A 17,460-nucleotide genomic window follows, 5' to 3' on the forward strand; every position below is an offset into this window, starting at 1 on the left:
TTCCATACATTATGCTCCTGTTTTCTGTGTTGCAGGGGACAGACTTTAAAGTGGACGGTGCCTCTTCAAGTGTAAACACTACGACCACTGCTCCACATGGCCTGGGTGGAAACCATCGTCATCCCATCGCTGAGATAGTGGCACTTGACATGATGACATCTCTACCGTCTTCTCCCTCACTGCGGAGGTTGTTGACGGAACATTTGTGAGGAATATTTTCCCTGATTGAGAGGAATATTTTTCATGCTGGAGGAAACTGATGGCTGCTACATCCCTGCCCGATGGTTTTCACTGCCCGGATTTTAAAAGGGATAATTAGCGATCACCACCCTCGTCCACCCTGCTGACTTATGCCTTTGTGTGAATGTGACTTTGCATTTGTGTTTTTTTTTCTTATCAAATGGCGTAAGTAAGAAAAAGAAAACAAGGATCTTTTTTTTTACTGGGAAAGTACGAGAAAGAGGACGCGGTGAGCCAGAGAGTCGCAGCTATGTCCTGGTGGAGGCACCATTCGAGGACCGGGTGCCGCCGATTTCAGACTGCGAAGTGCGGGGGAATGGGATGTGTTGGATTTGAAGGTCCTGTACGGGCCGGTCGGGGATGCTCTGTAATATGGCTGGGACTGCTGCTGCCGCTGCTGCTGCTGCTGCAGGTGTCGGCTCAGAAACTCGACGAGAGCGACCCCGTGGTTACCACTGTCTACGGTAAGCTGCGCGGCATCAAAAAGGAGCTCAACAATGAGATCCTGGGTCCTGTGGTGCAGTTTCTCGGCGTCCCGTATGCGGCTCCTCCCACTGGCGAGCGCCGCTTCCAGCCACCGGAGCCGCCGGTGCCTTGGCCTGAAATCCGTAACGCCACACACTTTGCCCCGGTGTGTCCTCAGAGCATCGTGGAGGGACGCCTGCCAGATGTGATGCTACCCGTCTGGTTCACCAACAGCATTGATGTCGTGTCCACATACGTCCAAGACCAGAGCGAGGACTGCCTCTATCTTAACATCTATGTCCCCACTGAGGATGGTGAGTTAGCCTGAAGGGGCCCAGGGCAGGAGGGTCATGGGTTCTAGTGGGGCACGAGGGTAATGGGGAATCAAACCCACAACCTTCTGGTTGACAGAAGAGTTGTTGGGGTGTGTTTTATTAATGTGAGGGTGGATTGCTGTCTGTCTGTCCGTCCGTCCGTCTGTCTGTCCATTTGTCCGTCTTATCTGTTGAGGGAAAGCATGACCTTGTGCATGTTTAATGTGCATGACACTGCTTTATGTACATGAATGTGTGAGTGTGGGATTACGATTGACAGAGTGGTCAGGAAGTGTGGTGGCATCCATCTGTCCATCCGTCCATCCATACATACTGCACATCCGTTAAGGATGGTAATGATAAATCATTAGCAAGTAATTCTTACCAGCAACTAACCGTCTAAGTGACTAAGAATTAACTGACAATATCTATTTCCTCTCATTTGTGTGTCATTTCTCCGGACCTCACGTACCCTGTAGTTATGATTTATACCTGTAGAGGGCGCACATTAGCCTGGGACATATGAAGTCCTAAACTGCACTTTTATCGGGTTATTGAGCCATGGCTCGTGCAGAAGCCAGGGCAGCTACAGTGATGACGCTACAGCTTGTGGATCACTAGTTTTCAAATGCATCAAACGGCACAGAACATGATTTTAAAAAAGAAAAAAAGAATCTCCTCTGGATGTGAACCCTGTTCACTTGTGGGGAGCAAATGCACCATGTTTCTTCAGGTTATTCATCTGTGTCATCAGAGAGAGCATTTCTCTGCAGCCTAACTTAACAAACGCATCACACAAGCGGCAGTGATGTGCCACTAATGTTTACATTTTAAAGAACATTTTATTTTTAACAATTAACTGAATTGTTTGTTAACCTATCCATGAAGGGTGGAAAAAATACCCTACATAAAATACCCTACTTGCACCAAGAAAAATGCAAAAAATCATCCATCCATCGTCCTTGTTGCTCCTTTGATTCCTTCTCCTTCTCTCCATCACATTAGTTGCCCTCTGCAGACTCCTCACTCCCTCATCACCTCTCCTAGCTCATCACAGCCTATTGTGCTTTGCCACAATGGCTGCAGTTCATTAAACAAGACAGTCGTTGTCATGATCATTGCTGATTGATTTGGCTGACTGGCTGAACGACTGGCTGGTTGACTGATCGTCTGAATGCTGTGCTGATTGAGCTGCTGCAATTCATTGTTTCCTTCTGTCTTTATTTCTCTCTTTGCCTCCTCTTCAAGTTTTTTTTCTTCCAGTCAATCAGCTTTTGGGTGCGAGTGTGATGTGATGTGTGTGTTGTGTGTGCTGCGTGTCCAGGGGCTCCATGTTATTCTTTAGTCTTCTATTCATTTACAGTCAAAAGAATATCCAAGGAATGTGCCAGGAAACCGGGAAAGAAAATATGTAGACAAGGAGGTATGTATGATCTGAACCTATACAATGTCACAGTGAAAAAAGAAAGAAAGAAAAGAAACAGCCCTAGAAAAAGGAGACAATCAAGAGATCAAGGTCTACAAATTATTCAGGTCCTGACTCGGGGCGTCTGCAGGTTTTTCAAAAAGTTAAATTCAAGAGACAGGGAAGTTAAAAATGCTACCTGGAAGCAAATTTCATTTTAAAAAGCAAAGTATTTTCCTACTTTGCAGACTGTCACACCGAGTCAATCACTGACTTAATATCGTGGAAGTGAGCAGAGGAGGAATGACCTTTTCATATTTGTCAGTCTCGGTAAGGTCCATTTGGAATCCTGCAGTGAGCAACAGCAACACACTGAAACCCTGAGTCAGCCATGTGATTTGTAGACCCTGTGAAGTCGGGTGGGGTGTGGTGGAGTGGGTCCTCTCATTGGCTCAGTCAGTTTGGGCGATTTGATTGGATGCCAGGTGTGGGGTCGGCGTGCAGTAATGGTGGTTGATGTGCGAGGAGATAACAGCACATTTATTAGATTAGACACACACACACACACACACACACACACACACACACACACACACACACACACACACACGAGTGTAGCCGTATGCTCAGGGTGAACCCTCACTGTGTAATCTCCATTTAAAGAACGCAGAGCTGTGTTCAGTTTGGCTCGGGTTCTGTATCAAACGTTGTTTCATCAAGATAATGTCTTCTTCTTCTTCCTCCTCCTCCTCCTCCTTTTCCTCCCTGTCTCTCAGCTGTGTGTGTGTGTGTGCGTGCGTGTGTTGGAGAGAGTAAGAGAGTAAGATGTAGCGTGCTTAACCTTGGCTGCAGTATATACTGTATTATCACATAGTGCACATCCCTGCTGCTATATATACACACACACACACACACACACACACGTATGGTCACTCCTCTTCTTTACATTATACACTAAAGAAATGTGTTTATAAAGGGAGATTATACAGGCTTTACACACAAGTGCAAGTGCATGGAGATTAGTCGATCTAAAGCCAAGACCCAAACAATATTGTTTTAAATTCTATGGAAAAAACAAACCGTAATGCATAAAGGAAAATGTGGTAAATGTGCGGCTTTGTTCCACTTGAGCCTGCTTCACTTTTCGTTTTAGTTTCCATCCCATCGGCTGCGTGTTGGGTGAAAATGAATTGACTCTTCAGGACAACCCTCTCTCTCTCTCTCTCTGGCTTTACATGCAGGCCTCCCACAGCAAACACTTGATTAAGCATTATGCAGCAAGCCACGGGTAATTAAAGTGTACATAAAGTAAATGAATAATAATGTGGAATATTTTCTGTGTGTGAGTTGTGTTTGTTGCATCAGGCCGGAGAGGTCAGTGTGAAAATGTTGGCAGAATATATTTTATTGCCAAAAAGATTCAGTTGAAGGTTTGATACAATTATCACTAATCGATTGATTGTTGCAGCTCTAAAGGACACGCTGTAGAATAATTAGGGTAATCACAATTACCCTAATGTGACTGAGTCACTTTACACGTAATGTTAACTTATTTGATTCATTTAATTTAGTTCATTTCATGTAAACTTTCTTTACTGAGCCTAGTTACTGGCATATCGGTTAGATGCAAACATATATAGTATGTTCTTTTCTTAGTAATAGTACTTATTATAATAATAGCAATTATAATAGTAGTATAATTTAAGGAAGTCAAATTAGAAAAGTTAGAATCCTGATGTTCATGCAATTGTCAATTGTCTGATATTTTTATAGAGCATTTATTCAGAAAAAAACAAAATCATGGCCCATGCAAAGAGCTGTCTTAAGACACGAGTAACATCTGCACGCTTCTCTTAAATTTGCCATTGTTGTACAATATGGAATGATTTACATTAGAATAAAAGGCTTAAAACTGCTTAGTATTCAGTTGCTGAGAAAAATATTGTCCCGAGGCCAAATTGACTTACTGACCCCTGATGTAGAAGATAACACAGTAAAAAACAAAATAAAAAAAACCTAGCACAATGTAAAAGCAACGTGAAAACATGTTGGAACAGTAAAAATAGAATCAAATCAAAGATTCCCAGGGATAGTGACTCATTCACTCTGGAGCTTTCCTTTATTTCTGTGATACTTTCAGGACGTCAGTCACTGTGAGTGACGCTGCAGCTCAGTGTGCGGTTGGCGGTGCGTGGAGGGAGTGGACAGAGTCTGTTGAGTGACAGGTTAATTTCATGGTTAGGTGTGTGTGTGTGAGAGAGAGAGAGACCTCATTTGGTAACTGCGATGGATTGGAGGAAGTATATCTTTATAGTATATCAGTATATCAAGTCCGTCTTTTTTTAAGTAGCTCACACATGAGGGAACTTTTAATATCTAAAAGCTAAATCTAAAAGCTTTGTTTAAAGCAGAGGTAACTTAGAGGTCAACCAGAGTCTTGATCCAGACCCAGAAGCTGACCTATCTAGACCTAGACCTATTTCCATAAATCATAGATCATTCCCACATTTTGATGGAGCATTTGTGTTTTAACTACAGTAGACCTTTGAATTAGTGTTTAGAGTCAAAAAAGCTGTTTTAACCCAGAATCCGTCAGGTTTGACCAGTGAGAATGGAGTATAAGCTAAACTCAGAAGCAATAAAACAAAGACAAACAATTGAAATTATTTCTTTATTTTTATAATTATCAACTATTTTGATTATCAACTCATCGTTTCAGTATTTTTTTATAATCTTTTTCATTCTTGAATGTGAATATTTTCTAATTTCTTTGCTCCATATAACAAATAAATCATTAAAACTGAACAGTTATGAGTAGATATTTCTACGTACATGTTGTGGACCTAGTACAACAGGTGTCACTGCATTTGGTGACCCCCACATTCACACCGGGACATTAAAATAAACGCCTTCACATTAATTCAGATGCTGACCAAATCCAGCCCACACAAGATGAGCAGAGCTTTTATTATTGTGCCTAGAAACAGAACCAAAGTGAAAAGGGGGCGAGAGGAGACGGGACAGCGATGAAGGACAGTGAAATTAGGACAGACATGGAGTGACATTAGAGAGAAAGAAGGACAAAAACTAGTCAAAGCGGGACAGAGAAGCTGTGGGACTGATGCTTGTTGCTCCATCTTGTGTCATGCTGGTTCACCTCAGTCTTCTGTGGTTAAAAGCAGTGTTTTGATGTGTCGTGGATGGAGTGTGGTCATTAAGTTGTCACATGCAGGGATAGTGGTCTAGGTAATGAGATCAGAGGCAGTGACTCTGCAGTTGGTCATCACTCACCCTGCAGCGCACATTCACTATTCATTTTGAAAATTGAAGTAAATGCAGTCGAAGTTCACTCATCATGGATGACAGCTCACAGAAAAAAATAAAAGAAATTCAAAAATAGGGGAGGCAAAAAAGCACAAGCAGGACCTTGTTGTGTCCTGTGATATTATCAATATTAAAATGATAGCACTGTGCAGCCTGCACTTTCAGCTTTAGAATTGATTAAGCTTCATTAAAAAAACCAAAGACATAAATGAGCAACAGGCTACTTCTTTTATCGTAAAACATTGTTAAATAAACATGGCTTTTGGTTCCTTTGGATGTATTAGAAGAGCAAATGTATGCTTTTTCAGAGTAAAGATTATTCATGTGTGACAGCTGTGAGAGTTGTACTGCACCAGGAATCAAACCACAAACCATAGTGGCCAGGCAGAATATCGTTGAAATGTGTAATTGGAAAAAGAAATCCTTTAATATCTTCTCACTTTTCCTTGTGACATTGTAGACGACACCTTCAGCTTCATGCCACCTCGAACTCATCTGGAGTCACGAGCAGAGACTGTTTGCTGTTGGTGACGTCTTGTTTTCCAGACCTCGCATGCTTTAAGATTGTAGTTTGTAACTTTAAGACATAAACACATGTATGTTAGATTCAAACCATTGTCAAATTAGTTCACACGGTGCAATCTGCTCCACATGACTCTCTGTGTTTCAGGAGTGAATTGTACTGCTCAGTTTGACAGGATAAAAGCTTCTTGACACCGCCCGCTCCTGCACTGCTGCTGTATACACACAAACACTCCCTCACTCAGGTCTGAGAGTGTAACGCAGCATACAAACAATGCTAGATCAACATAAGACAACAAAAAACACGTAATATGATTGTGGCAGTTGCTCTATCAGAGAATACATTCACATGTGAAAGGTTTTTGCTCTTTATCCAAAAGTAAAAATGGTTCTCAACACGTGGAACAGTGGCTCCTGTTTTATGGTATGGAAACATCCTGTTGTAGCTGCTGCTCGTTTGGATCCATTGTCTCTGCTTCTTGCTACTTTTCTTCGTTTGTCATCACAGCCTGCACCAAAACCCACAGGGAACTGCAGTCATGCTCATGTCCCTGCTCTGCAGGCTGTCACAAGGCATTATGGGTAACAAGAAAATCCAAGCTGAAGCAGAAGAAATGTGTGAGAAGGTGAAGGAGAGTTCATGTGACACAAATGATTATACTTTGAATAATAACATCAGATAAATAAACTGAACTTTAGCAGTTCTTTCTTTTTTACTATAGCAGTTTGTGACCAGATTAGAAACTTATAAATTTGTGACACACATGTCTATGAATAGAAGCGTTGATTGCTTCAAGCTTCCGACAACAACCACGTTTTAAATCCGCCTGCAGTTTGTGAGCCTGACTCATTTAACTGGAGCCTTAATCTCATCTAGTGCAACCACCAGTAAAATATTCTGCATTCGGATAAAGTTTACATCACTGATTTATTATAACCCGTCATCACGTGTCATGTGACCAGAGCTAAAAAAAAAACAACAAATAAAGTATTTTACGTTGCAGTACAGAAACAATGTGATATTATATTAGTAAGGTAGCAGTATGGTGAACCTTTTGTAATACTGTGGTAACGTTAAGATGTTTTTTACAAAAGCTTGGTCATAATATTAATAATGGAAACACGTGTGTGGGACATGAGGGAGGATGAATTTAAACTCTGATGATTATCAAATTTGATTCACACACATTTTCACTAATGGTAGCACATAGTAATTCTCATTTCATCTAATATTATTTTCTTATACAATTCAAAGTATAAAGCTGGACATTTAATTTGAAATAGGACGGTATTACCATAATACCCTACTGTTGCCATGTTGTCACTCTACTGTGATGTAACACACGCAGCCTTTGCAAACTCACCTGCTTATTTTTAGGTATTTTTTGTTTGGTAGCTCAACTTTCTTTTGGAATGCAGCAAGCGCTTTCAAGCATGTGCTTTTGATACTCGGGCCAGAGAAGTCATTCAAACTGATCTTTGTTCATTTGTTCGTCACCAGCTCCTGAATCAGTCGGTGAAGGAGAGGATGCACAGAGACGTGGCGACAGAGCTGCTTTGAGGAAAACGCAGTACTGATAATTTATTGCCTTTTTTTTGTTTTTTTGTGTTTTTAGTCGAATGCATGAATGAATTCACAGACGCTACATGTAAATGGCCCCTTAGGTTAGAAGCATCCCTCCTCTCATTAGACTGAGTAGAATGTGGACGTGCTCCAGCTCAGATTAAACAGACAGTGGCGACCTCTATACTGTAAGATAACAAAGCTCCAGCTGCTCTGTTTGTCAGTTTTTACCCCCAAACCTTTTCATGGAAACGTTGGTCTGACACTGTTAAGACAGCAGCTTTTATGTTGAATGAAGCTCTGTGCTTTAAAAACAACAACAACAACAACAACAACAACAACCTGTAGATCTATTCTCAGCTCACATGAACGTCGTTTAATGTCTCAAACAGTAGTGAACATTTTCTGAAATGGCTGTGTGCCGTTTCCCATCTCCAGGGGGGGGAGGGTTCAGAGAAGAGCTCCATTGTGGAAGCGCATATCCTCAAAATGGAGGATGCAATTTAACAGAATCTTTCAGTTTCTCTCCTCTTGATATCTTCCCGGTCTCCCTCATCCTTTTCTTCTCTCTGCGTCTCTTCCTTTACATCCCCATCTGCACAGTTTAGCCTCCATCCCGACCTCAGTGTCCATCCTGACCTCTTCTCCTGACCACATCCCACTTTCCCTCTCATTTGTGTCTTTTTCTTTCCTGTTCCTTGGGCTTTGTCCCAGTTTTGTAGTCATTGAAGGCGGATCCTGTGGGAGGCAGCACAGACACACACGTCCACACAACAAAGAGTGGAGGAAATGGAAGGCAGGAACAGGCACGGCCCTTGTTGTGTTTGGGTCTCCCTCGAGAAGTTCTGTCACCTCCACTCACAGCTTTAACTTCTCTGTGCTCTGTGCTCTGTGTGTGTGTGTGTGTGTGGACTGTGTCGGGCAGGAGTGTGTCAGGTTGATGTCCTGTCAGAGCCTTGCTCACAGAGCTCAAGGCAGACTCAGTCATTTGAGTTGATACTGAACCAAAGATGGAGAAACGGCGAGAAAACATCAAATTGGGGTCAAATACGGTATTTTTTTTATATTAGTGCTGAACAATTAATCATTTTTAAATCAAAATCGCTGCAAGGCTGCAATTTATTAAAGTTGCACCATAAAGGAATGACATAAGTATTTCAGTGTTTACAGCAAGGTCCTTTTTATAGCAGGGATTTTCATTTGTTGTTGATTTAACCTACAGCATAGAACACAGCAGAGGTCTGTATGGAATTCTAATTCATATTTGCTGGAAGCAAGTTGTGTCTTTTAATTCACGACCTTCATTGGAACTGTTTTTTTGATGGCGTGTCACATTGTAATCTTCCATCATGTTTCAGTCCTATTTATACATCATTTTGAACAGGAACTCCAGTTAAATTAAAACTCTAATCAAATCAAAATTACAATAAGTGTCAGAAAAATCCAAATTCAATTAAGACTTTATTACTGACTCCAGTAAAATGAAGACAAAAACAATTCATAGAAATGCAACACAATACAATGCAACCCTTTTAAAATGCTATATCTGTGAGATTAATGTCATAATAGTATACATACAGTATCTGTATAGATCTCAATCTTTATTTATTGTCTTTTTATATTGTCCCATTAAGTTATTATTAATAATAATAATAACAATAACAGTACAGTCTAATTTGATTTTAGAGCCTTGTGTAGCATTAACACTAATCCCACATGAACAGAAGTAAAAAAATCCCTTTTGGATTTTATAGTGACTTTTAGCCACAGTTGCTAATAAAAGCACCAGTCATAATTCTGTAACAAGACTTTTAAAAGATGCCACCAGTTCAAACTATTAAATCACTCTCATGTTTTATTTCGCCCCAAAGGAGAAGTCATGAACCGTGGATGTGTTAAAGACAAGATACTGAAGGCTTGATTTTGCAGCACTTTGACATTTTAAAGCAGAAAAAGACCATTTTTGGATGAGAGGGTGAATGTATGGATGTGACGCATACGTGACTCAGTATTCATCGCAGTTTAGACTGAATAATGGATTAATCGACTGGGTCAGGGTCTGAGCCCATCAGAGGAAGAGGAGGAACACAATCATATTCTTATTCTTTCACGGTGCCTGTAGGTGTGTGTGTGTGTGTGTGTGTGTGTGTGTGTGTGCGTGCATGTGTGTGTGTGCACGTGCGTGTGAGCCAGAGTTTCTGATGAGCTGATTGTAACCTGGTCCAAGTAAGAGTGTGACCTTGTTTTCCAACCTTTTCATTTTCAAAATAGTTACACACACACACACTCAAGGTGAAAGCATTGATAGCTGCTTATACATATTCATGACTCTTGCATTACAATACATAAATAAGCGGCTTATTCCTTTTTCTCAATATTAAATGAAGGACATTCTGAGCTGTCGGCTCAAAGCCAACGCACATTATTTTCACAAATGTCAGCAACTGCAACTGCACAAAAGTCGTCATGGATACAAATGTCATAACGTTGCCCCATTTCTAAGATTCATCTCAGCAAAAAAAAATAAAAGGAAGGAAAAATAATGAATCTTTTTTTTTTTTACCCTCCACCCTCTATTCTGTAGCAATGTGGCGTTGCAGCTGTGGCGGGGACACATTTAGCCTCATGCATATTTCACACACCGCGTATTGTGAACTCCGCACATAGACGGCGTGGTGGAAAGCAACAGCTTTCTCCCATTGTTTCCATTTCATTCTGAGTGATTATTAATAGGAAGCCTTTTCCAAAATGGCCATAGAGTAGAGCTGTGCGTGGAGCTGTGATGGAGCGGCATCTGTTAACTAACCGCCGGAAACAATGTCAGGGGGACGGGAATGAGGTTACCCAATGAATTCTTACCTCGTTCCTCTTGTACCACACTCTTGTTCTGTTCATTATACTGCTGGATTTTTCTGTTGCAGTATAAATCAGAAAAGTATTTCAGCCGTACAAAAAAATAAATTACACATTGAATTAAAAACTATATCAGAAGAGAAGACGGAGGGAGATTAATTAAAAATAAAATTATTGTTAATTAAATAAAAAAAAGGGACGCACAGTATATTGTTTTTACTCCACGGAGCTCCTCCCATACATATTTTATTGTCTAGAACCATATGAACAAAGCTATTTTTGGTCCTTCACAGGACTGCGGGTCAGTGGCCCTGATCTTGCAAGGCTGGTTTTCCGCAAACAGACGGTAGACAGAGTGGATACAGCCCCCTCCGCTCCTCGCAATAATGTTAAATTAGGGTTAAACTCCTGCATCGTTCTGCTTTAAGCATTGTCCGTCTGTTGAGTAAGGTCAATCAGATCAATGCTGCGAATTCTGTGCGGTTTCTTTCAAATGTAACCCGCACATTTCGCCATTCCATGACTCATTTCAAAGATGAGGTCTCACTCAGCTCCAGTATGAGGTGGTTTGTTATAATACTTTGTGAAACCAACAACATCTGCTCTTGATCTGTTTAATTTTGATAACAAGAGCAGCTCCCAACGTAGCTGGCAGATGGCAGGATATCTTCAAACTATGAGGAGGATCGGGGGGAAAACACCAGCGATGAAGATTTGGTGGCAACGCTACTAAAAGTCAAATTACATATTTAGTTAAGCATGTTAATTCCTAGTGTGCTGATGTAGACTGCTGCCATCTTTTTAGTTCAACAAGACCTGGCTGAGACTCACTTTTATTTATGCATTGTGTTACACTCTCCCTCACTAACACCCACAGTACAGTTTATTGTATAATAATATCATTTCTTTCCTGTTGTGCAGCCCCATTGCTATTAATAAATAGGAATAAATAAAATGTAATTGATCTCAAAATGACCTCCATTAAAGCAAACGTTTCTAACGCTTGCTGAACTATGACCTCTGTCATCATTGGTGGCCGTCACCGGCACCATTTCTCTTCATTTTTTATCTCTGAGCTGTACGTGAATAATCTTGGTGTCCTGGGTATATATACAGTAGGGAAAACCTCTGCAGAGGGGTAAGCATCATTTTAGATGTTACTGGGTCAGAATTAACGATGACGAAACACCCAAGAGTGTGCCGTTGTATTTGTACAACATAAGAGGTCTCATTTCTAGAGAGTATATCCCTTTATTATATTACATTACATTACATTATATTCTCAATATTTTACATAAAAATACAAAACTGTTAATTAAAAATAATTGAAAACAGTGGAAATTGCCGTGTAATGGTATGTTTATTTGATGAAATACGATAAATACAAAGAAGACAGTAATGATGCACACATTTAAAATCATTTTCACACTTAAGTAGATTTACTTTCAGTCTTTTGATGAAACTAATAGGAGGCAGGAGAATATTTCGTCCAACATTCTCTTTAGCTGTTTCTCATTGTGCATGCTAATGATTCACAATTATAAGATTTTTTCATCAGGTCCTTGTAGCTGTAGCTGCAAGTTGTGCTTCGTCTCAGAAAAGCACTTTTGACACAATAAACATACTGAAGTGATGTGACAAGACAAAACAGATGAAGTCGAGTGCAGTGGTGCATTCAGGACAACAACAACCACTGGGTGCATTTCACATATGCTCCCTTTACTTAGTTTTTATATTTTCATTAAACTAGAGCCGTGGTTCTCGAACTCTGGTGGTTCTTGGAGGAATACCAGGGTATATGATCAGAGTGGAGCTGAGGAAAATATACTCGTTTTATTTGTATATATATATATATATATATATACAGGGATGGTATAATCATAAAATACTGTATATTATCTCAATCTCAAGGCTCTGTACATATAGACAGCATCATGGAGAGCAGAGAAACACAACAATTCACACAATGAGCAATCACTAGACATCAGTGGAGATAAAAAACTCCCTTTTAACAAAAGAATAAATCTCTGACAGAACCAGACTGAAAGATGTGCAGCATCTGCCTGGACTGGTTGGGGGGAAAGGAAAAGTGGGGGACAGAAAGGGGGGCGAGAAAGGACAAGACAAGTAAACCTGTATTTTGGGACTGAAGTGATCTGTAAGGGTGATAAGGTAAAACTAGTTCTTTCAGGTTTGAAGGGGCCTGATTATTAAGTGCTTTGTACGTGAGGAGGAGGATTTTTGAATTGAATTCTAAACTGCACGGGGATCCAGTGTAGAGAGGCTAACACTGAAGTCATGTGGTCTCTCTTTCTAGTTCCCCTCAGAACTCATGCTGCAGCATTTTGAATGAACTGAAGGGTTTTAACAGACTTGTTGGAACATGCTGATAATCAGGAGTTACACTGATCTAATCTAGATGTAACAAAAGCATGAACTAGTGTTTCAGCGTCCTGTAAGAACAAAATGTTTCTCATGTTCATAACGTTCCGCAGGTGGAAGAAAGCTGTTCTGGGTTCTGATCTGAGTTTCATGTGTAATAACTCCACACACATGCAGGTTATGAGTGATAATCACTAGTGACACTTTGATATTAATGATTGGTGAAGTGTTAGCAGTTGTGTTCCACTGCTGCTAGATTATTAAGCACCACTGTGCTGAATGAATGTAGGAGGAAACACTCGGTTCAGTTGTGTGGGAACATCATTTCTGTGAGACAGTGTTGTTGGATTCTCTGTGTGTGTCCCCCCCAACAAGCTCTATTCTCGTACAGGGGACTATGAAAGCTGCTGTTAGAAGCTGCCAAGTCCATTTAATTATGCTGTGATGTTAAATTAGGTATGTAGGAATAGAGCAAGGTGTATGTTAAAACTCTGGCCACTTGCCCAGGTCTAATATCCCCATAGCTACATATGGGCGACTATCGCTGTCCTGTGCTTTACGGGCCTTGTTGGCACAGCCATGTTAAGGTTTTTACAGTGAGGCGACGGATAAATGTCACAGTTTTAACTTTGTTTTAAACCAGCAGTGTTGTCCCATCCATCCATCCTCAGCCGCTTCAGCCTCCACATGAGGGTCGCAGGGCTGCTGGTGCCAATCCCAGCTGATAAAAGGGTAAAAGGCAGGGTACAGGTCGCAGACCATTGCAGGGCCAACATATAGACACACACAACTATTCACTCACATGGGCAATTTAGAGTGTACAAATGACTTGCATGTCTTTGGACAGACCAGCAGTGTTGTTATAAGATATAAAAAAATAATAATAATAATAATTTACAGTAATGTGCAGATATTTTAGGCTTCCTCCGTATGTCCAGTCCCATGTATTTAGCAAGAACGTAGACTAAAGTGTGTGTGTTTGATTTTTCTTTGTGAGTGTGTTTAACATCACAGTGTGTGGTTGTGTGTTGTGCATGAGAAAGTCAGTGGACAAGATGGTGGCGGGCCAGATGGCGCGTGTGTTAGACTTGGTGTCACCTTGGTTTGGTAATGAGACGAGGACAAAAGCAGGGAGCTGGTAATCAGAATACTAAATATCTAACCAGTTGTGAACACATACTTTGTTTGGCTCAGACTGCAGCAGTGTTACGGTCGGGTTCCCGGGTGTCGATGGCCTTTGCTGTCTTGGGATGTTGTCCAAACGTGACCTTGGACAGCAAAGACCTTGGAATATTCTTTGTCTCTGGTGACTTTTTTTGTCTTTCAGTTTCCATGTAAACGTGACAGGTACTTGAATGTGCTGTTTGCGTAAAGATAAACGTCTCTGTGTTTTGTCCTCTAGTACGTTCAACCCAGTGAATGGACGCGTCATGTTCTTGATCATCAGTCCTTCCCACACAATATATCAAGAACATTTTCTATATGGTATTACTATCTGGACCTAATGATACTTTTATGGATACCAATTTTCTTAAATCAGTTTTAACAAAAAGTACTTTACATTTGTTACGTTTTAGCCAGCACAGTCGTTGCAGTCAAACATTTTCTTCTTTTTTTAATATTATTATTTAACTTTTCAACATATGTGCTGTGCAAAAGTCTTTGACCACATAAGATTTGTTGTGTTGATTATTTAGTGCTCCATTTCTGGTCGTAACTTCCCACGCGCGAAACCGAGACAGCAAATCACAAGCATCGTTAGTTCTTGGTCAAAGAGAAAGCCGCATGTTTATTGGTTGACTGAAGCTGATGAAATCTGATATTGAATGGCAACACATTCTCGATATGAGGTGATGCAGAGGACAAAGAGTACTGAATTCGATACCCAGCCCTCGCTTGGAAGACATTTAAATTTTGGTCCAAATTTTGAATTGGACCTTGGACAATGGTCAAGGTCGCAAAACACAGTTAAAATAATGTCTCAGGAAGACATTGAGGGAGTCAAATGTTCACACGGATTAAGATTTGCTGGTTGAATGTCACTGTGACCTTTTGCATTGTTAATGTGTTATTGTACCAATGCCTCTACAAAATCCTTGGGACGAATGTTCACTTCGAGTGACAGATTAGCTGCGTAGATGTGGGTGGTCAAGGTCACTGTGGCCTTTTAAAACACGATAATCGGTCTGTTGTACATAAAAGTCCTTATGCGTCAACAAACACATGTTATAATAGTGTGGAAAAATCAAAGTGTGTTGAAATTAAAATAATAATTTCTAAGATGCAACATGAACACTGACAATGTCAAAGTCGATGGAGTTACTGCAGGAGCATTAGTTTTGTTTTCAAAGACAATTCATATTAAAGTCTATGTTTATGTGACTCATGAGGACAGTTTGTGTAACAGAAGGAGGACACAGGGGATAGGACAAGATGGAGGCTGTGGCGGATCATCGGAGAAGCCGAAAGAAGAAGATTATGTTGATTGATGACAAATGTAGCCATGTGCATTAATATGGAAAATTAAGGGAGTGATGCAACATGGAAATAAATCAAATTGATTGATTCAGATGATAATTGTGATCCAATCGGCTCATGAGACCAATCAGAATCCAAATCATTTATTGATGCCCATATTGAGAAATTGGCTATGTAACATTTTCTTGATCATAAATCAAAATAACATATGTGATAGAAAATTAAGGAACAAGATTATCAAAAGCAATATAGGTAAAATGAGAGGTATGACTCTTTGAATCCTCTGCTATATAAATATAGCTATAATTGTGACGCCTCCAAATTCAAATGTCATTTCGAGTCACGGGAAAATCTCCATGCATTATTTGTGCGTCGGTGAATTTGAGTGAATTAAGCCTCAGCATTAGTATAACAGCAGTTCAGACGTCCTCTTTTCTCTGAGCCAGTGAGTTCTGAAGAATCTCTGAGCAGATGTTTGAGTTAAACTCCTTCGTCCACCTTCAGTCTCCTCCTTCCTCCTCTGTTTGCAGTTTACTCACACATGAGCAGATGAAAAGTCATTAGCTTCTTTCCAAATTGCTACCCAGTGTCTCATCTGTAATATTTATGTGCTGCACTAACAAACACAGAAGAATGACACAACTGCTTATTGAAGTAATGAGATGTAATTTGGTGTTGCACCACGACATAAATCATTTAAAGCCCTGCAGTCATTTTTACTCTATAATGGACCAGGCTCTGCATTAATAGACATCTCTCTTTGTTCTGTGTATGTTAAAACTTAAAAAATAATTAAATAAATAAATAAATAAATACATATATATATACACAAAGTGTAAAGTTAGGTCTGTGAACTCAGTGTCTTACTGTGGATACATTTATTTATTTAATGGAATAAATGGATATTTTATCACAATATCATTGCTCTGACACGAGAACATAAGCTGAGCATTAACGCAAAAATGCCTGAATGGAGTATGAAATAATTTGATTTAAATGACGAGGGCAGGAAGTGAGTCATACCGTATTATTTTAATTGCTAACAGCTCCGAGTCTCAGCTTCAGAAGACAAATAACGGTCATTGTTGCAGAGCATGTGAGGTCATGGGGACTCTTGTTTCCTCAGCCACCCAGCTCACTGTCGCGGCTGCTGGGTAATCCATTTATGTACATGTACACACAGTTTATTAGGTCCACCTACATGAAGGTAGTAAAGCCTAATGCTGCAATCCTGTAATAAATCCTGCCATCACTTAGGTTATAATGTTTTGGTTTTATTGAAATTGTTTTACAGCAGCGTGTGATCATGTCGATCATGACTCTGTGCTGCTGTTGAGCTGTAATTGATTATTCTCTGATGTGTCTCCACTGATGTCTTGAGTGGACAGAATAATAGAAACCCCTGTACATTTGATTTTTCTCTGCAGCTCACTGAAACAGCTATATTTGTAGATTTGATTGTTGCCATGCCAACATTCTTGAATCCAGGATAAAGGGAGTCACTAGTGTAAATCACAGTTTTTAAGCTTAGTGAAGTGATTGATTGACATAGTAATATATGTTAAATTTGCATCACCTCGAGATGATGTACAATCATCGGCTTAAAGAGATTTTGAGACTCTGTTCGCACCAAAAGTAAAGCTCATTTTCACAAAGACTTTACTAGAACAAGTTCATTCTAACCGCTGACTTTTGCTCTGGTTTTTGAGTTTGAATATTTAAACATTCAAATAGCAGAGCGAAGTAAATGATGCAAATTCAACGTGATTTCTGTTACGTGATTTGTGTCTTTTTGCTCTGACACTGAACTTAATCTCTCAATGCTAGAACATTTAAGTTTCACATGTGGTGTCAATGCACAAGCTAAGTGGGGCTGCCAGAAGGTAGTAAGTTAGCATGATTAGGATGGTTCA

General features: G+C 40.2%; 1 protein-coding gene across 1 annotated transcript in view; it reads left to right on the forward strand.

Moving 5' to 3' along the window:
* The first annotated feature begins 396 nt into the window (after positions 1 to 396).
* LOC122780985 (neuroligin-1-like) overlaps positions 397 to 17,460 on the forward strand; it is an 87,920-nt gene continuing 70,856 nt past the window's right edge. Inside the window, exons 1-2 of the mRNA XM_044044455.1 lie at positions 397 to 1,019; positions 2,383 to 2,442. Coding sequence (XP_043900390.1) covers positions 491 to 1,019; positions 2,383 to 2,442 — 589 coding nt within the window. The 5' untranslated portion in view covers positions 397 to 490. The remainder of the gene's footprint in view (positions 1,020 to 2,382; positions 2,443 to 17,460) is intronic.

The sequence above is a fragment of the Solea senegalensis genome, linkage group LG14 (genome assembly GCF_019176455.1).
Source record: "Solea senegalensis isolate Sse05_10M linkage group LG14, IFAPA_SoseM_1, whole genome shotgun sequence".
Taxonomy (NCBI): domain Eukaryota; kingdom Metazoa; phylum Chordata; class Actinopteri; order Pleuronectiformes; family Soleidae; genus Solea; species Solea senegalensis.